The sequence below is a fragment of the Chiloscyllium plagiosum genome, unplaced genomic scaffold, assembly GCF_037043375.1.
Source record: "Chiloscyllium plagiosum isolate Xiang-an unplaced genomic scaffold, Cpla_swu_hap1 HiC_scaffold_23, whole genome shotgun sequence".
NCBI lineage: Eukaryota > Metazoa > Chordata > Chondrichthyes > Orectolobiformes > Hemiscylliidae > Chiloscyllium > Chiloscyllium plagiosum.
In genome coordinates this window covers 48,949,944-48,971,200 of record NW_028270161.1, presented here as the reverse complement: position 1 = coordinate 48,971,200, position 21,257 = coordinate 48,949,944, and the positions used below count along the sequence as shown (strand labels likewise).

At 41.2% G+C, this 21,257-nt stretch overlaps 1 protein-coding gene across 2 annotated transcripts in view; it reads right to left on the bottom strand.

The window, feature by feature from the left end:
• The window catches only part of dera (deoxyribose-phosphate aldolase (putative)), a 45,709-nt gene extending 24,452 nt beyond the window's left edge, over positions 1 to 21,257 (bottom strand). Inside the window, exons 1-6 of one of the 2 annotated variants that reach the window (XM_087999654.1) lie at positions 21,221 to 21,257; positions 11,558 to 11,655; positions 7,132 to 7,279; positions 4,705 to 4,800; positions 3,752 to 3,886; positions 2,315 to 2,443 (exon numbers count right to left, since the gene is read on the bottom strand). In XM_087999654.1, the coding sequence (XP_087855780.1) occupies positions 2,315 to 2,443; positions 3,752 to 3,886; positions 4,705 to 4,800; positions 7,132 to 7,279; positions 11,558 to 11,655; positions 21,221 to 21,242 (628 nt within the window). In that variant the 5' untranslated portion in view covers positions 21,243 to 21,257. Of the gene's footprint in view, positions 1 to 2,314; positions 2,444 to 3,751; positions 3,887 to 4,704; positions 4,801 to 7,131; positions 7,280 to 11,557; positions 11,656 to 19,921; positions 19,981 to 21,220 lie in introns of those variants that run through there. The other variant, XM_043713528.2, reaches the window with a different exon arrangement.

Sequence of the window (21,257 nt, the reverse complement as noted above, 5' to 3'; positions counted from 1 at the left end):
TGATCCTATTCAATGGTACAGCAGGTTTGGAGCAAAACAGCTTTCTCCTGTTGACATTTCTTATGGTCCGTGATCTAAATGCTTGAAATTTTATAAGGTTTGGTCAAGCTAAAAATGATCTCTTATTGTGGAAGGCAAAATTAAATGAAACGAAGAACAAAGCAGGACTTTAGGAGAGTTTACTATGCTTAAGGCTGTTGGTATTTGGGATCTCAGTAAGAATTTGTATTTTAACAGCATCCTTAAAAACAAAGGGACCTACTGATTAGCATAAGAAAAACAGATGCTGAGGCAAGGAGACAAATAATAAAGAAAGGTGACAAAAGCTTTGGCTAAAAATACTGAATTTGAGAATTTTTCAAGGCTGAAATGGAGACCTAGCCAGCAATAGCCACATTTCAAATATAAATTGAAAATAAAGAACAAGATTGAACCAGCTGAAGTATTGGCTGTCAATAGCAAGGCAAAAAGGGAGAGAAAGGAGAGCAAGAGACTGAAACCGGAGAATCTCAGCATTCAGCAGAGGATGTCGATTCTAAATCACTCCCTCCACAATATTACAAACCTTTCTTCTTTCTCACACCACCACCACCACCCCACCCCACCCCATGCTCGTCCATCAATTTGTGCTGTCCCTGTACTTGAACATAAAATTCTTCCTGTTCACATGAAAGATGACTGAATTGAAAAAACTGTTTCTCTTTTCACAGATAACAGTTTCTATCTTATTTCAGATTTTTAGCATTCACAGTATTTTGTTTAAAATTCACTCATGGGACGTGGGTGTTGCTGGCTAAGCCAGCCATAAATGCCAGAAAGAAGGTGCATAATGAGCTGTCTCCTTAAACTACTGCAGTCCTTAGTGTGTAGGGCCACCCATGGTGTTGTTAGGAAGGGAGTTCCAGGATTTTCACCCAACAACAGTGAAGGACCAAGAAAGGATGAAGTGGCTTGAAAAGTATAAACATCAAAACTGCTTCTACTGGGTGGAGGGTCAGTAGGCAGAGGACACAGGTTTAAGATAATCAGCAAGTGAACCACCAGGTGATTGTGATCCCATCTATTTGCTGCTCTTGACCTGCATTACCCTTAAACAATGTTAAATGATTTGGCTCCTCCACATCATTTAAACAATGAGTTAGCGTAAATCAGCAAGGATGAGGAGTCTTGTGGAACTGAATATAAACTGCAGGATGTTGGACAAGTTGATGTTGAGAAAGGACAAACTAAAGTCAGAAATTTCACGAAGAAGTTGTACACACTTATTTTGCTGAAGATTTAGTAGAGGTTTTAAAATTACACACAGTTTTGGAAAGATTTATAAGTAGAAACTACTTCTACTGGACAGAGGGTCAGTAGGCAGAGGACACAGGTTTAAGATAATCAGCAAATGAACCACAGGAGATTTGTTTCTGCAGACATTTGTCATGTTACGTGCAGCTTGAAATGGCGGTGGAAGATTCAATGATAGCTTTCATAAGAATATTGAATAGGAAAAATTTGCAGGCTTCAAGTGAAGAGCAAGGAAAGTATTGCCAACAGGATAGCTTTGATAAAGCAAGCACAGACACAATGCGCTGAATGGCCATGTACAAAAGATACCTTGGAATTCCACAAACATGCCTGATCAGGCAATTATGTTATGCTACAATCAGATAAAACTACTCATGTAAATTTCTCTACATTCTCCATCACCAAGTTTTTTAAAAATTTAATCACACCTTTCTCTGTGCAAAATGTCAGATACATGAGACATCCTCTGAGCCTCTGGCACTGCAGATTTAGCAAGTTGCTAAGAGATACAAGACCAGCTTGATTTTTTTTCCTCACTCTGTATAGAATAGCTCTTTACATCCTACAATTCAATGCCACATATCTTTTTGAGAAGAAACGTGCATATTCTTGGAGCAAATATTGCCAAAACAGTGAAACAAAACAAGTGAAATAAGGTGTTGCATATCTAAAAATAGAAAGATCTCAATGTACTGCACAAATGGTGGGGTGCAGTATAACACAGCGGAATCACATATACAGAATAATCTGATTCTAGCCCAAGGTGTTGGCCAGACAGTTTTTTTTTCATTTCTCAAGACATTTAACACCATACTTATCTACCAGAAAAGCCAGACTGGGCTTGACTGAATTACCACAAAAAAGGTGGCATCTCTGCCAACATGGCTCTCCCTTTATACTGTACTGGAGTGACAACCTTAAATAGCAGACTTGAACTCACCAATTCACACAAAAGCAGGTGTGCTACCCATTGAGCTTTATGTAAACCTTTGGGATTACACTAGACAGAGTTTAAATTTACCTGCCATCATAGCTACAAGACTAGCCTTGTAGATGTTTGTTAATGATCCCAGTTCTCCTGTTCCGAGTATGGTCTTCATATGGGCTTCCCCACAAGCATCATGGCATTGTTGAATCTCGTTATACAACTCTAGAAACACAATAAATATTGAGAGCTTTAAACAGAAAATAGCAATATGAAAATATGCTTTTCCATTTTTCTTAATGGTCCTATCCTTGATACATCTGTGCCACTTTCGCCAAAATGCTACGTCGAATATGCTCCCCTATTCTCTCTGTAAGCTGCTTGCAATTTCCCATTCTGCCCTCCTTGATATACGCTTCGACCCTGTCTCTCAGATGTGATCCTATGGTGAAGGAACACTGACACACTCAATTTTTGTTTTTTTTTTTCTCCTTCATGGGATGTGGGAATCTCTGGCCAGCCCAGCATTTATTACCCAGAAGACAGTTAAGTGCCAACCATATTGCTGTGGATGTGAACATACATTATGCCAGATAGCAGTTTTCATCCCTAAAGGACAGTGTACCAGATGGGTTTTTCCAATAATTGACAATGGTTTTATAGTCCTCATGAGGTTCCCAATTCCAGGTATGTATTGAATTCAGATTCCATCATCTGTGCTGGCAGAATTTGAATCCGGGTCCCTAGAACACTATCAGGTTCTCTGGATCTAGTGATGACACAACAAGGCCATCACCTCCCATTTCAGCTGATTGGCTTCCTGGAGCACTACAGGAGGATGGTTAAGAGTCAAACAAGTTGCTGGAAGACTGGGAACTGGGAATTATATATTGACCAGAAAAACTAAGTTTCCCAGGTTTTCTTCTCTAGAAAACTCATTGGTTCATTTCAATGTTAGTTTCTTTTGTTCAAATAGAATCAAAGAATTCTCGAAACGTCAGCTGTTACACTACAATAACCAAGAAGTTGACATTTGTAAGTTGATTGGTAAATATCAGGCAGGAAACACTTTGCAGCAGAAATGAAAATTAACCCTAAGTATGAGAGACACTGAAGCATCCAACCAAATTTACAAATTCTGCCAATGCATAAACTAATGTAACACAATTCATATCTAATCTTTCCTTTCCTGCTTCTGGACATGAACTCTAATCAAACTCCCCAATTGAATTAAGATTAAGAAATTATAAAGTGCTTATTAGAACAAGTGCAATAACCACAAATGTCTGATGAATAGTGATTAGTGGCAAGCTCTGAGCCAAAGGGGAAGCTTCCTTCTGTTTAACAAAGGAGTTAGCCTCAGTGATGACAAACATATTGTATAACAGAAGAAAAAGAACCAGCAATTTTAGGAGAACTTGTTCAAAAGAGAATGCAGGCAGGTAATCACAGCAGTACATACAATTTATTTTTAAACAAAATACAAGCAACGTCCAAATAATTCTTACTTGCAAACAATTAAACAGCCCTTACCTTCCCACTGGCCTTTCAGCACCAAGGTTCTGTTAATTACAATGTCAATTTCTCTAGCACCTTCTGCAACAGCCATTTTTATCTCCTGCAAACGTATCGCCAGTGGTGTCTGCCCAGCAGGAAAACCAGTTGCCACTGATACATTAAAACAATGTCATAATTTAAGTAGAATTGAGACAAAGAAGTAAATTAAATTTCTATTGTGCTTCTCTACAAGTTTTGCAGTATGATATAAAGACAAAAGGGATCCATGAAATTTAACTATGGAAGAAAGACTAAGGCAGAAAGAGACCAATGTGAAATTGAAGTCACAAAGAGTCTAAGTACTTCCAAAAATAGTGTAGAACTAGGTATAGAATAGCAGAAGACAGGAATACAATTGAGTGGCTGTGGAGCAGAGGACTGGTAAGATCTAGTGTTACAGAAGTAGAGGACACATGCAAGCATGTATGGCAGCAGGAGATTACAATGCTCTGAACAGAACCAAGCTATCCCTGACATGAATTAAAATTAACATGCAAGGTGAATAAATCTTGAGGAACAGGAAGAGGACAATGTGGAGCTTACAGAACTCTTGTTCCCCCACTGCAGTACATTTGGATGAATTAACATTTGAAGTGTTAATGCAAGGAGGCCAAACAGCAAAGCACTGAATAAATAGAGATGAGCTAATCAAGAGCGAATTGAGAATTTCAGTGGCAGAAGGTGAGAGGTGCAGGTAAAGGTGAACAGAACACTATGATTCACTGTTAACATCAGAAGCTACAAGTTCTTATTTTCCACTTGTCATTATTTTAACAATTAACAATCACACAGTTAAAATGACACCAATCAGAAAATCTAGCTTTGAGATTTCATTAGAATCACTGCCTAAAAATTTGCCGAATACATTTATTTTAAAAATTCAAAACAATTTACTATCATTGAAACAAAAAAGTTTTAAATTTTCATACCTGAGGCAACAGGGATATTACACTCAATACTCTTTAATGTTTGTACTGCATCAGAAACCCGAGATGGGTAAACACACACTGCAGCAGTGGTAATACCTACAACACAACACAGATCACTATTCACTCTTGAAAACTTTGAACAGAATTAAATGTGTAAACTACATATACCATGAGGATAACACCACCAACATCCTCATACAGCACAGCTATGATAATAACATTTTCTGTCAAAACAGAAGGGCTCTTTAAATTCTACATGCTCCTTTAATCAAAAGAACTTGATCATAGGTACGTGGACCATAGACCACAGACCCTGACAGGAGGCATTTTGATAAGGCAAATCACAGCAGGACTTATACACTTAATGGTAAGGTCCTGGGAGTGCTGCCAAACAAAGAGACCTTGGGGGGTGTAGGTTCATAGTTCCTTGAAAGTGAAAGAGGCTTTTGGTATGCTTACCTTTAATGATCAGTGCACAAAAGTTGGGATGTCATGTTGTGACTGAACATGACATTGGTTAGGCCACTTTTGGATACTGCACTCAATTCTGGTCTCGGTCCTATTGGGAAACGTGTTGTTAAACTTGAAAGGATTCAAAGAAGATTTACAAGGACATTCTTGGGGTTGGAGCATTTAGATTAGAATAGATTCCCTAAAGTATGGAAACAGGCCATTTGGCCCAACAAGTCCACACCAACCTCTGAAAAATAACCCACCCAACAAAGAGTCAAACGTCTACTGCTGTTTCTAATTCCCATGTTCAGTTTTATACATTTGAATCACCCTGGGTCTTGATTCTAGTTAAAAATATGCACAATCCTCACATGTTCAATTTGAGCTATGGGAGAGGCTGAATAGGCTGTGGCTATTTTCATTGGCGTGTTGGAGGCTGAGGGATGACCTTATAGAAGTTTATAAAATCACGAGGGGCATGGTTGGATAAATAGACAAAGTCTTTTTCCCAGAGTAGGAGTCGTCCAACACTACAGGGCATAGGTTTAAGGTGAGAGGGAAAATTTAAAAGGGATCGAAAAGCAACTCTTTCTACACAGAGGGTGGCGAATCTATGGAATGAGCTGTCAGAGGTGGTGATAGAGGCTGGTACAATTATAACATTTAAAAGGCATCTAGATAGGTACATGAATAGGAAGGATTTAGAGGGATATGGGCCAAATGCTGGCAAATGGGACTAGATTAATTTAGGGTCTCTGGTTTGCATGGACAATTTGGAACGAAGGATCTGTTTCCATGCTGCACATCTCTAGGACTCTATGGAAGTCCTCAATGTCCAAGTAACTCAATCCTATTTATACTTATATTTCTTTCTCCTTGGTGTATACAGTTTGGCCTATGGCAAAAACTCAAGATTCTGAGTTGATGTCATCCTCAAAATCAAGGCTAGCTGATGATAATGATAGTGTTTGAATTTCACAGTACTGGACGTTCTCAAAGACTGTTTTTAGCTTTGCTGCCTCACTAATTCAATAAATCCTAAAATGACAACACCAAAATCTGTTCTTATCTCTCACTCTGTAAAAGGAGAATCATGGAATTCAGATGTATATGTGATTCATGAAGACAAAAAGCTTCAGCTTCCTTACGATAAGAGCCTGAGTTTCACACATTTTCTACGTTTCCCTTTGTCAGGCCACAGTTTAGGAGGTAGGCTGATTTAGTTAAAAGGACCAATGATAGCCTGGAGACCAAGTAGATTGCTTAGGAGGATTAGAAATTGCTTTATACAACTTTCGCTCAGGGTGTGCAGAGTCCAAGATTGCGTAGTTGAACTTTTTCCTTTCACACTATACAATCTCCTTCATGGCTTATCTTCACTCTAAGCCTCATTATACTTTGTATTAAAGGGAGTTTGCAGTAAAGGCCTTCACAATTGAAGCAAACACTACAATGATTAATTGCTAGGCAGCTGTATTTTTCAACAAAAGCATTGTGATGTTGCTAAGAACACAATCTTTAAAATGAAATGTCAGGCAACTATTCTGCATGAACATGTGTGAAGTAACCAACATTTCACAAGAACAAGGTAAGGGATGTAATGAATACCAGACTCAGGAAATGGAAAGGGTAGAATTAATGTTCAGCTGATGAGAACTGGTGATGTTATTCATTGCCCATTCATTAGTAAGCCTGACTCCTGGAGAAAGGCAATACTAGTACAAGGCCTTTTTATTCAAGAAATAAAACTCTAGCACTCAAAAACAAGCAAACTCTAAAAGATAATAGCTACTTATGATGTTTAGATGTAGGGGTAGATATATAAATTAGCTCCTTTTTTTTTTAAGAACCTAAGAACCTAGGAATTTAAAATGCCCGAAGTATCCATTTCCATCCACTGTTTAGGTCCCAAAACTTTTTAATTATTTTGAAATAAGTAGTGCCAGCAGTAGGCATTCATATGAGTTCTGTTACCTTTGTTATCCATGTTCAGACTCTTCAGCAGGTCTTCTCTGATGGGGTGCTTGGCTTTGTAGCAGAGTCTCTGGACATTTGAAGTTGTGTCATCACCAGACAGTGTGGTGAGGTCAATACAGGTGACAGCCTTCAGCAGCCATGCAGCCTATGAAACAAAAAAAGGCAAAGAGGGGCCCATTCAGTCGAAATAACTAAGAATCAGGCTGCCATGACTTGCCGGACGAAACAACACTATAATATTCATTTTCTGCCTTAAGACAGACATACTACATTTGCAACCATCATCAAAAGCTTTGACTGGCAGGCATACAACAGAGATGCCAGCTACTTTCCACATCTGAATCCTGACAGAAGTTATCTGTAATCAGTGCCTTTCTTCCTCTCTCTGACAAATATAGGTATATTTCTGAAACATCCATGTGGTGAGAATGATATTTAGAGAACATTTTAATACTTTTCTGTCTCAGTCTCCAATTTGTACTATTAGATACGAAAACAGCATGTTAAACATGGTGGTACAGCTACAGATATAAAAACAAATTTGTAAGTGAACCAATGCATTCCAATCTTCTAAACAAGGTGCAGCTGGTCAGAAATCATTATTGAAACCACCCATTGGACTGAACTTTGGCTTTGTTCTAGCATGGTTCTCAAAGATCAATTCTGACCCATCTGTTACAAGACAGAGGAAAGTGACATTGAACACAACTGAGCTTGTACCAAAATAACACAGGTTTATTAACGTAAATCAGAAATAAGCCAAACAAACTATTTGCACAAGCATGTTTACAGAAGGAATTACCATCAAGGTCTAGCTGAGGGATGGGTGTGAATGGAGAAAACTGCATCAGTTGGTCCTTCAAACAGGAAGGATATTTGCAAAAGAGGCAGACTGCAATAGAAATTTAGAAATTACAGAGGTAACCATTTCACCCATTTTGACTGTTCTGGTGTTTGCTCTTCGGTCAAAGACACCTGTTCTGACCCGATATGCTTATCACTTTCCTTTGAAATGCTATATGCTTTCAGTGGTTAACGGGTACATTTTGAAGGGAACCTGCTATTTATCAATGTCATACATGCACTACACAGTCCATAGTTAATGGGAAAATGAGGACTGCAGATGTTCGAGATCAGAGTCAAAATGGTGCTAGAAAAGCACAGCAAGTCAGGTAACATCTGAGGACCAGGAGATTCGAATTTTCAGGCATAAGTCTTTCATCAGGAATGTGGGGGCGAAAGGGAATCGTGAGATAAATAGGAGGGTGGGGTGGGGCTGGGATGAAGGTAGCTGGGAAGGCAACAGGTAGATGCAGGTGGGGGCATGATAGTGATAGGTCAGAGGAGAGGGTGGAGCTGATAGGTGGGAAGGAAGATGGACAGGTGGGACAGTTCAAGAGGGCAGCGCTGAGTTGGAGAGTTGAATCTGGGATGGGGGGGGAGTGGGGGGTGGCAATGAGGTAACTGGTGAAATCGACATTGATGCCATGTGGTTGGAAAGTTCCAAGACAGAAAATGAAGCGCTCTTCCTCCAGGCGTCTGGTAGCTTGGATTTCGCGGTGGAGGCGGCCCAGGACTTGCAAAGCCTTGGCAGAGGAGTGGGAGGTGGAGTTGAAGTGATCAGCCACAAGGTGGTGGGGTTGTTTGGTGCATGCATCCCAGAGATGTTCCCTGAAATGTTCCGCAAGTTGGCATCCCATCTCCCCAATATAGCGGAGACTACATCAACAGCAATGGACAGAACAGATGAGGGGTTTGCAAAAGTTACACATCCGAACACCGCATCTACTGTCTCTGTTGCTCTTGATGTGGTCTCCTCTACATTGGGGAGACAGGACACTAACTGACGGAACATTTCAGGGAACATCTCTGGGACGCATGCACCAAACAACCCCACCACCTTGTGGCTGATCACTTCAACTCCCCCTCCCACTGCATGAAGGACATGCAGGTCCTGGCTTCCTCCACTGCCAAATCCAAGCCACCAGACGCCTGGAGGAAGAACACCTCATCTTCCGCCTTGGGACCCTCCAACCTCACGCCATCAACATCTATTTCACCAGTTTCCCTCATCTCCCCATCCCCCACCTCATCCCAGATCTAACCTTCCAATTCGGCACCGTCCTCTTGAACTGTCCATCTTCCTTCCCAACTATCTGCTCCACCCTCCCCTCCGACCTATCACCATCACCCCCCCAACTGCATCTATCTAGCGCCTTCACAGCTACCTTCCCCCCAGGCCCACCCCACCCTCCTATTTATCTCTCAGCCCCTTCCCCTTCCCCCCCCCCCCCCACATTCCTGGTGAAAGGATTATGCCCGAAACGTTGATTCTCCTGCTCCTCGGTTGCTGCCTGACCTGCTGTGCTTTTCCAGTGCCACACTTTTCAGCTCCATTGTTACTGGCCTATTTACCCAAGCTTCACTTACAATTAAGAAAGTGCATCTAGAGTCATAGAGATGTACAGCATGGAAACAGACCCTTCAGTCCAACCTGTCCATGCCGACCAGATATCCCAACCCAATCTAGTCCCACCTGCCAACACCTGGCCCATATCCCTCCAAACCCTTCCTATTCATATAACCATCCAAATGCCTCTTAAATGTTGCAATTGTACCAGCCTCCACCACATCCTCTGGCAGCTCATTCCATACACATACCACCTTCTGCGTGAAAAGGTGCCCCTTAGGTCTCTTTTATATCTTTCCCCTCTCACCCTAAACCTATGCCCTCTAGTTCTGGACTTCCCGACCCCAGGGAAAAGGCTTTGTCTATTTATCCTATCCATGCCCCTCATAATTTTGTAAACCTCTATAAGGTCACCCTTCAGCCTCTGACGCTCCAGGGAGAAAAGCCCCAGCCTGTTCAACCTCTCCCTGTAGCTCAAATCCTCCAACCCTGGCAACATCCTTGTAAATCTTTTCTGAACCCTTTCAAGCTTCACAACATCTTTCCGATAGGAAGGAGACCAGAACTGCACGCAATATTCCAACAGTGGCCTAACCAATGTCCTGTACAGCCGCAACATGACCTCCCATATCTATCAAATAGTCTACTACTGTAACTTATTTCTGTATAATTTGGATTGCTTCATTTGTTTAAACGCTTAGGCTTTCTAAATAACTAGCAATTTGTTGACAGATATAGTTAAAACTCACTGTAAAAAGAAAACACGTTCAAAATATCTGTTTATTGGAAAAACCTATGAGTAAACTCTTCCTAACCTCAGCAAGGAAGAAACCAAAGCCTGTATAGTCTGTAGTGGTGTTGATGGTGGATGATCAGTAATAACCTGCAGGTGATCTTTAGCCTCAAACTCTCAAAGGGATTTGTTGCAAATATGCTTAATCAAATACTGATGCACTTCTGTTCAATTACATGATGTTTATGGGGTCTTGAACCACTGTAAACATTTTTCAACTGCAAAGGCCTCCTTTGGAGCAGCACTATTAAATTAGTTATCATTCTGAATCTGCCCCACCAAATTTCACTGCTTCCTTCCACATCAAACTCCATTTGCTGTTGTGGTCTCTTGCTGTCTAAAAGTAAGCTAATTATTTACACTTCACGAAAGAAACTGAATTTATATAGCACCTTATCACATTGCCAAGACATCCCAGAGCCTTTCAATTCATCATATTTTAGGATTTTGACTTTATTTTTCTGAGATAAATATTTTGGGATCAAATTCGGTTAAGGGGTTTTTAAAAGATATAAGTTCACAGAGCTAAAAAAAATAGAATACAAGCTGCAGCATCGCCTTGTGAATTCAGAGCAGTTTGTCAACAGTACTATTACGTGGCACTTGCTTACTGATGCTAAGTTTGGGTTCCATCAGGGCCATTCAATTTCTTCTAGCCTTGGTCCAAAAATGGACAACAGAGCTACACTTGAGGAACAGAGTCACAATGGCTACCCTCGACATCATGTCTGCATTTGTTCAAGTGAGGCATCAAGGAGCTCTGACAGAACTAGAGTCAATGGGCAACAGGGGAGAAATCCCTGCTTGGAATCATACCTAGCACAAACAATAAAGGTTATGGCTATTGAAGATCAGTCATCTCAGTCTCAAGACATTGCTGTAGCAGCTTCTCAGGATAATTTGTTGTTCCAACCATTTTCACCTGCTTCAACAGTGGCTTTTCTTCCATCATTAGGTCAGATGTGGAGATGTTGACTGATGATTGCATCATTCATGACTCCTCAAATATTGAAGCATCTTATGTTCATATGTTGAAAGACCTGGACAACATTCTGGCTTACGCAATTTGAAAAACTATAAACTTCCATCCAGTCCTAAACGTTTTACTACTACTCTCTACTTGGTCTTTTAATTATTTTTACATATCCAGACAGCCAATGCTCCTTTGATCCCATGGGCTTCAAAACTGGTGAGAAAAGTAGGCCAAGTTAACTACTTACTTGCCACTCCTTGCTCAAATTTCGCCTTGTCTGTAGCTGCTCTGCACGTCTCACAACAGCAGGTTGGTTCACACGGACTCTGGATATCCAGCCCAAATCTGATTGGAGAATCAGAACATGAAACATGTTGCCTTTCCCCTCTTCACACAGAGCAGCACAACAAACAAACTAAAACAAGTTGTCAAGTTTGCAAGCAAAATCACATCTACCAGTCTGTCAATATCAAAATAATTGCTAACACTGAAATTAGAAGAGTAAATATTCACCCAAAATAAGCCTGCGAAACAAATTTGGGTGTCCTCAATATAAGGACACTTTTGGCACCTCACTATGAAACCACATGCTGCAAGTATTCAATACAGACAAGCTAAAGTGGGCCAACCGAAACCTCTCATCTGTGTCTATTGTGAGAATGTGAGGACAGGCTTTACTGTCATTTAATCAGAGAAGTGGTCTCTAAAATCTGTCTTGGGATCGGTAAGAAAAGAACAACCAGAAGAACAGGAAGCAATAGCGCTTCAATCTAACATGGCTAATGTATATTACAAGACTACACTGCTGATGGCATCCTAGTTCAAGGCATGGTACATATGCACAAATGCCCATTGTCAATGGACATCCAAATTACCGAGGCATAGTACCAGCTTACAAATGTCATGAAAATACTACACTACTTGGCAACTGTACAATAACTACATTTTCTTAAGACTTCTCTCTTCTCCAAAATGTCAACATTCCTCCTTAGATACAATGTTTTCTCACACTTCATCAGATTCTGGAAGCTGAGCTCAATTCCCAATAGCAGCCTTCAAGGTTGAACTTTTTTGTATTATTGATAATTCTGTGTATGTGAAACATGATAAGATTCACTATGTGCTAACCAGTTCCTACGGCAACTCCGTTCTCAAAATTAACTCAATTCACGTGCATTATTTCAGCACCGTAACACTGCATCATTCAGCTGTCTTGGATTTATGCTGCTGAAATCAAATTTAAAATAAATTGTAAAATCATGGGGACATTGGACATGGTTGATACACAGGCTGCAATGCAACAGACCGACCTTGCGGAATAGGATGTACTTTGCATAAGATCCTTGTCACTGACTGACCCTCCACCATTCAGCTTATGAAAAGTGCATCATGGTATAAGCTACAGACCATGCCTGCACAATCTGCTTCTCTATTATTCTCCTTTCCACTTAATATCCTCAGAAATGCCATTTTGAAATAGAACAGATACACACTTGCAAATCCTTTCATGCATTTCACACATGCCACAGTAACCACATTTAAAACAAACCAAAACTTACAAATATTAGAAAATGCATTTTCTTAACGGCTTAAATTTTCAAAGATCACATTAAACACATTATGAATCTAGCTTATACCTAATGCATTACGGTACCAAGATGATCTCTGCTGAATATTAGCCAAGGATCCTCCATTGCCTAACCAACCACTATCACCACCTCAATATATTATACTTTTCTTTCAATGGCACTTCTTTATCTTTTCAGGACTAGAGAACAGTGGAATTGTCAAGTTTATGCACACTTGTGCGCAATTCCATTGTGTCATTAGAACAACTTGCAGAAAGAGGTTTCACAGCAGTTTAAGAAAATTCCTGTGAAACACCTTTGAAAAGTGAACATTTCAAACATCAGATTTGGAGATAATCAAAACAGATTTTCCCTTCGCCTGCCATGCTCCTTTTATATCAGGGGGCTAAGCAAAAATCTTTATTTTATTGGCCAGTTTAGGGCCATTTAACCATTGAGATCTAAGTCTGGTTTCATCTTAGCACCTTCCCCCAATATTGCATCTTCTCTTGCTTTTGAACTTCTGCGGTGTCCTTTCCTAAGAACCATCACTTTGGTTTTCCAACATGAAGCAAACATACCACACACTGATGTATTTACAACACACAAAGAGGGTTCAGTGAAAATCAATGGATGAGATGAAACAAATAAAATCAAGCCTGCTGACCCGTATATTGTTTTCCTCCTTGCTGACATGCAGTATGCATTGATTAGGTGCGATGTTTGTGTTTGGAATTTAAAGATTTTACCTTGGTGCAAGTTGTTTTCAAATCTGTTATACCTGACAGGACAGCTTCCCAAATGAGGTTGAGCAAAGTTTTGGGATCATGAGATTAGATTAGATCCCCTACAGAGCGGAAACAGACCGGTCAGCCCAACCAGTCCACACTGACCCTCCGAAGAGTAACCCAACCCCCAGACCCATTTCCCTCTGACTAGTGCAGCTAGCACTATGGGCAATTTAGCATGGCCAATTCACCTGACCTGCACATCTCTGGACTGTGGGAGGAAACTGGAGAACCCGGAGGAAACCCATGCAGACACAGGGAGAATGTGCAAACTCCACACAGATAGTCGCCCGAGGCTGGAATCGAACCTGGGACCCTGGTGTTGTGAAGCAGCAGTGCTAACCACGATGTGAGGCAGTAATGGCTACCATGCAACTCCGACCAAGTGAATAGCTGTCAGGCAGCTGTAAATCTTCAGATTATTATTCAAACTGCAGGCACAATCTAAATGCTTGAATACCAGGTCTGGCTCATCCAGCAGTGTACCTGGTAGGCTCTAATATGCTTTTAAAAACAATTAAATTTTGTATAACCCTTTCTATTCCACAGATCTCATAAAAGGTGTCACAACAATTTTCCAGCCTTCAAATGGGGTCCTGGTGGGAAAGCATTTGGAAACCTCTGCCTCACATGCTAGAAGCTGAAAAGCTGCAATGGGCTAACACCTTTGAGAATTGCTCTATTTGATATTTTACCTAAATACCGTATATACCAGTGTAAAAGTCAATCTCATGTAAAGTCAACCCTTTATTTTTGGCCAAACAATCTTGTAGTTTCCATAAATCTCATGTAAAACGTCAACCCCATTATATGACATTACAAACCTCTTACAAAGGAAACTGCACATTCCCATTAACCCACTTAAACGAAATCGCATTCATTCATACCAGTAACTCTACTCATTGCTATTTGTTTACTATATTGTGTCTCCATTTATTCAAACTCTACTTAGACCTGAATTAGTGTCTTTATTGTAAAGACAAATGCAAAGCACTTGTTTAATGTCTTTACCTCTTCCTTGTTTCCCAATATAATTTCCAATGTCTATTACCTCTACTGAGTCCATGTTTAATTTTGCTGACCTATTTCTTTTTTTACATAACCAAAGGAATTATGTCTCTTGCTATTTATTCCTATATTTTATCCATCGCTTGGTCCTTCTTTGCTGAATTATAAAAATTCTCTGAATAGACAGGCTTCTTTTTTGATAACATTACAATCCTTTTCCTTTAAGGAAATATTATTTTTAACTTCTCGTTATCCATGGCTGGACTAATTTTCACATAGGTCCATATTTTTCAAGGGAATGTTGAAAATCATGAATTAATTATTTAAAAGTCAGTCAAGGCTGACACTGGAGAATCTGAGAGATGTTCATGGTTCTTGCTGTGCTTTTCTTTGGACTTAAAAATCCATACTTATAAATAGTAATAAAAACCAAAACAATTTATCAATTTTGTCGTGGAAATGCAATCAATTATATACTTGCATTGCAATCTCCATAGTGGCCAATAACTCCTAAAAATAAATTTAAATTTTCAGTTAATAGCTGAAAAGACTAGACAAAATATTACTATTTGAAGCTTTTATTGTAACAAAAGACTAACAGCATTATTGGCTGAACATTCTCTGTGAAGACAACATGTTTTAAACCATATATCAGAACATTCCCCTTTTCCTAAAGGTAAAAACAATGACTGCAGATGCTGGAAACCAGATTCTGGATCAGTGGTGCTGGAAGAGCACAGCAATTCAGGCAGCATCCGAGGACAGGCAAAATCGACGTTTCGGGCAAAAGCCCTTCATCAGGAATAAAGGCAGAGAGCCTGAAGCATGGAGAGATAAGCTAGAGGAGGGTGGGGGTGGGAGAGAGTGGCATAGAGTACAATAGGTCAGTGGGGAAGGAGATGAAGGTGATAGGTCAGGGAGGAGAGGGTGGAGTGGATAGGTGGAAAAGGAGCTGGGCAGGTCGGACAAGTCCGGACAGGTCAGGGGATCGAGTTTCTGGAGGTTAGAAGCTAGGATGAGGTGGGGGAAGGGGAAATGAGGAAACTGTTAAAATCCACATTGATGCCCTGGGGTTGAAGTGTTCCGAGGCGGAAGATGAGGCGTTCTTCCTCCAGGCGTCTGGTGGTGAGGGAGCGGCGGTGGAGGAGGCCCAGCACCTCCATATCCTCGGCAGAGTGGGAGGGGGAGTTGAAATGTTGAGCCACTGGGCGATGTGGTTGATTGGTGCGGGTGTCTCGGAGATGTTCCCTAAAGCGCTCTGCTAGGAGGCGTCCAGTCTCCCCAATGTAGAGGAGACCGCATCGGGAGCAACGGATACAATAGATGATATCCACATCCATCAAAGTTTTACCTGCACATCCACTAATATCATCTATTGTATCCGTTGCTCCCGATGCGGTCTCCTCTACATTGGGGAGACTGGACGCCTCCTAGCAGAGCGCTTTAGGGAACATCTCCGAGACACCCGCACCAATCAACCACATCGCCCAGTGGCTCAACATTTCAACTCCCCCTCCCACTCTGCCGAGGATATGGAGGTGCTGGGCCTCCTCCACCGCCGCTCCCTCACCACCAGACGCCTGGAGGAAGAACGCCTCATCTTCCGCCTCGGAACACTTCAACCCCAGGGCATCAATGTGGATTTTAACAGTTTCCTCATTTCCCCTTCCCCCACCTCATCCTAGCTTCTAACCTCCAGAAACTCGATCCCCTGACCTGTCCGGACTTGTCCGACCTGCCCAGCTCCTTTTCCACCTATCCACTCCACCCTCTCCTCCCTGACCTATCACCTTCATCTCCTTCCCCACTGACCTATTGTACTCTATGCCACTCTCTCCCACCCCCACCCTCCTCTAGCTTATCTCTCCATGCTTCAGGCTCTCTGCCTTTATTCCTGATGAAGGGCTTTTGCCCGAAACGTCGATTTTGCCTGTCCTCGGATGCTGCCTGAATTGCTGTGCTCTTCCAGCACCACTGATCCAGAATCCCTTTTCCTAAAGGCCAACCAAAAGTACACTTCACATATACTTTTTTTTTTTAATTTTGACGTTCAATTTTCCTAGGAACAGTCCTAAGTTACTTGTAACTTTTGAGGGTTCACTTCTCTTATTTTCTCAGACTGGCGATCTTTTAATCTCGGAACTGTCTTTCAGTGAGGATTTTCCCTCAGATTCTGCCTCTAGCACAAACCAGAAGAATCTTCCAGACTTGTTTTAACTTATTAATTCAGTCTTTTCAATCACAATACGAGTTCTCTCTTTATATAAATTAAGCCACAAAAGCACATGAATGATGGAAATCTGAAAAAGAAATTCCTGGAGTAACTTGGCAGGTCTGGTAGTAACCGTGGAGAGAAAGCAGAGTTACCTTCTTCAGTTATCTCCTACTTGATGAACAGCTTGCTGTCTTTAACTGCTATCTCTATCCTGGATCTTGCAGTTGAATCTTATCGGAGAGTTTTCACAGATATCTTGGGCCCTATATCTCCTTAATGCCCATTGCCATTGTAAACGCAAAACACTTGGGAGTACTGCGTACAGCATGTGGGCTCCTTATTTTACAAAATATGTAAATGCATTTGAAGCTTTTCAGAGAAGGTTTATAAGACAAATAATTGGAATGGGTGAATGTCTTATGAAGAAAGATTGGACACACAAGGCTCGACTCCACAGGAGTTTAGAAGAACAAGAGGTGACTTGATTGAAACATACAAGATCATTCTCAACAAGGTGCACGTGGAAAGGAAGTTTCCTCTTGTGCGGGAATCTGTAGCTTGGTGCCATTGTTTGATAAATCAGCTGTCCTTTTAAGACAGAGATAATGAGGTATGTTTTCTCACAGAAGACAACGTTGCTTTGGAATTCTCTGTCTCAAAAGGTAGTGAAAGTAGAGTCCTTGAATAATTTTAAAACACAGGTAGATAGATTCTTGACAAACGAGTGGTATCAGAGTTCATGGAACACAGAACAATCAGATCAACCAGGATCTAATTGAATTGGAGAGCAAGCACAAGATTAAATTAGAATAGATTCCCTAAAGTATGGAAACAGGCCATTTGGCCCAACAAGTCCACACCAACTTCTGAAAAGTAACCCACCCAACAAAGAGTCAAATGTCTACTGCTGTTTCTAATTCCCATGTTCAGCTTTATACATTTGAATCACCCTGGGTCTTGATTCTAGTTAAAAATATGCACAATCCTCACATGTTCAATTTTCTTTTAAATTGTTAGTTTACTTACAATATAAAGTACAATCCAAAATTCTCAGTGCAGTGAGCAGACTTCCAGTCTATTAGATTAGATACCCAAAGTATGGAAACAGGCTATTTGACCCAGCAAGTCCACATCGACTCTACAAAATGTAACCCACCCAGACCCATTCTCCAACCCTAAATATACCCGACTATTGCACCTAACACCAAAGGCAATTTAGCATGGCCAATCCACCTGACCTGCACATCTTTGGATTTTGGGAAGAAGCCGGAGCATGTGGAGAAAGCCCACACAGACACAGGGAGATTGTACAAACTCCACACAGATAGTCAGCCGAGGCAGGAATTGAACCCGGGTCCCTGGCGCTGTGAGGCAGCAGTGCCAACCACTGAGCCACCGTGTCGCTATTGATGGTTCACACAGACTATTACCATTATCTCCAACTGCAAGCACCTATCTGCATGTTAGCATAAAACATGCTGCATCACCGTTAATCTATAGCAATCAAATCACCCAGATTATCTGTTAGATTGTTTCAAGAACATGATCCCTTTCATTTTGTCCTAAACACTCTGCTCCAAAATTGAATCATGTTATACATCGAGGAGAAAATGAGGACTGCAGATGCTGGAGATCAGAGCTGAAAATGTGTTGCTGGAAAAGCGCAGCAGGTCAGGCAGGATTCCTGAAGAAGGGCTTATGCCCGAAACGTCGATTCTCCTGTTCCTTGGATGCTGCCTGACCTGCTGCACATTTTCAGCTCATGTTATACATCCTCAGGGAAAGATTTTTTAACTAGTAAGGAAATCCAGTGATTTGAGGATAAAGCAGGAAATTGAAGTTGAAGATTATTAGATCAGCCATGACCTCCTCAAATGTGAGGACAGACTCAATTAGCCTCATTAAATATCTCATGGTAACACTTACATGTTTAGTTTGATTCTTTGAAAAGAGAACAATGTATATTTATAAATAAAATTTGCATTCATGCAAAGGATTTGCCAATTTTGTTCAGACATTATGTATTGTTATGCATCAGTTTTTAATGGATCAGAATTATCTCACTACTAACTATGAAATGGCTGGGCAATTTCACCATTATTAGGCTTCGAAACAGATTTGATCAAGTGTGTATTTACAGTGCAACAGTTCTACACACATCATTTTACATAATTAACAGAAAGCAAGACAGTAAAACTTGCATTTACACAGCAGGTTTCATGAACAGAGCTAATTCTAATCACTAGCATAATACAGGAAATACAACAGCCAATATGCAAACAACAAAATACTGTCATGACCAGTTAAAGTAATACCAAAGAAATTAATATCACCAAAGCCCAAAACTTGCAAATGGAGTCAATTAATTTCCATTCACACTATCTGAACCATTTATATCTGAAAGCCCACAAAATGGTGCCAAGTTTTTTTTTATATTATGGAAGACTATGTGGCCCTATGCAGCTTCATGAATACAAAAGGCAAAACGTGAGACACGCTGAAATAGTGAAACAAAACCAGATGATGATGAAAACATTCAGCAACTTTGGCAATATATGGGGTGAAAAATAAGGAATAACGCTTGAAATCAACTGGGAGAAAGTGAGGACTGAAGATGCTGGAGAGTCAAGAGATGATAAAGTGTGGTGCTGGAAAAAGCACAGCAGTTCAGGCAGCACCCGAGGATCAGGAAAGTCGACATTTCAGCCATAAACCCGTCATCAGGACTGGGGGAGTTTGAAAGGTCAGCCTGGCAGACGGGTAATGGCTTCTCTCTGCATAGATGCTGCCTCGCTCGCTGTCCTTTCGCCCTGGTGACCATTCCTGGACCAGCTTGTGGGCCCCACCTGGAGGTGTCCAACTGATGGATCGCGCAGAGACTTTACCCCCCGAGGGTGAGGAAGGGAGACAGAGAGACCCCCAGAGCTCAGCTTCCCGGGTCCGACCAGTTACCGGCTCGGTGAGCCCTCGCCCTCACCCACTCCCGTCGCTTAACCCTCTTTCACTAACTCCCCACCACCGCTATTTCTTACCCAGTGGACAGCCGCAATTCCGGGCCGCCATGGCGTCCGACACCGAGAACTTCCGGTCTGCGCGTCACTTCCGCCAGAGCGCAGCCCCGCCCAATCACAAACGGGCTGTTCCTCACTTGGGAATCTGAGTGGCTGCAGGTCAACATCCATTGGTCATACCTTCAACCGTGAAGCCACCCCATTAGCTTCAAACAGATTACCCCCTCATTAGCAGAAAGTGAGGATTGGAGATACTGGAGATCAGGTGGAAAGTATGGCACTGGAGAAGAACAGCATGGCGGGCAGCATCCCGGGGGGGTAGAGTCGACGTTTCAGGCATAAGCCCTTCATCGGGAATGATTTATACCCAAAACGTCGACTCCCCTACTCTGCAGATGCTGCCTCACGTGCTGTGCTTTTCAAGCACCACACTTTGCAACACCCTCTCATCAGCTTCAGGCAGATTACCCATTATAATCGAGGCCATCTCATTAGCTCTGTCCATTAGAAAATTAGTCTGGATGATACCCATTGTGCCATTAGTACAGTTGAGTCCATCACATGCAGTGTGGATGGAATGCACATTTTAGAATTGACTTACCACATGGCAGAACCAGGGGCTGGATACAAACATAGAAAAGTTAAACCAGTCCTTCCACATAGTTAACACCAGCAAGTATTCTTGCCATCCTTCCTTACATTACTTCCAAAACTTTATCATTAGCAACAAAAAAATTGAGCAGATTCTGACATTCAACTTAACAAGCCATGACAACTTAAGAATTGATGGCCAGATATGTGAAGCTAAGTAATCAATTCTAGCAGTTTGCTATGTATGCAACACCAATAAGTCTAGAATGACCTTGGCCTGTTTCAAAGAAAGTTGTAAAAATGAGTCTATTTTAACTTATGTTACACAAGCTATGCCCAACTCAGTTTGGTAACAATATAGCCATGTATTATTTATCACATCTTAAAACCTATCAAGACTACTCATCAAATCTCTAACACTCCATATTGTTGCCCTATCTACAGATGGCTAATTTTTAAAAGCAATTCTACTACAGTTTGTGTCAAAAGATGAAACCCTTAGAGTTAATGCTCGATTGATGTCAGTTATCCACAAGAAATTTTAGCTGCATTCTGAAACATTACCATTCTTGTGCCAGGCCATTTAATTGCCTTATCTGGAATCAGTCATGTAGTGAACTCATTTTCATCTGCAGTGGCTCATTAACCCACATCCGATCAAGGCTCTGGCACTAAAAACACTCAAATAGCTTGAAATTAAATTGTATATAACAGAATAAAGTCACTCACACGATCTCCCCTCATGCACCATCAGAGCTGTAAGAAA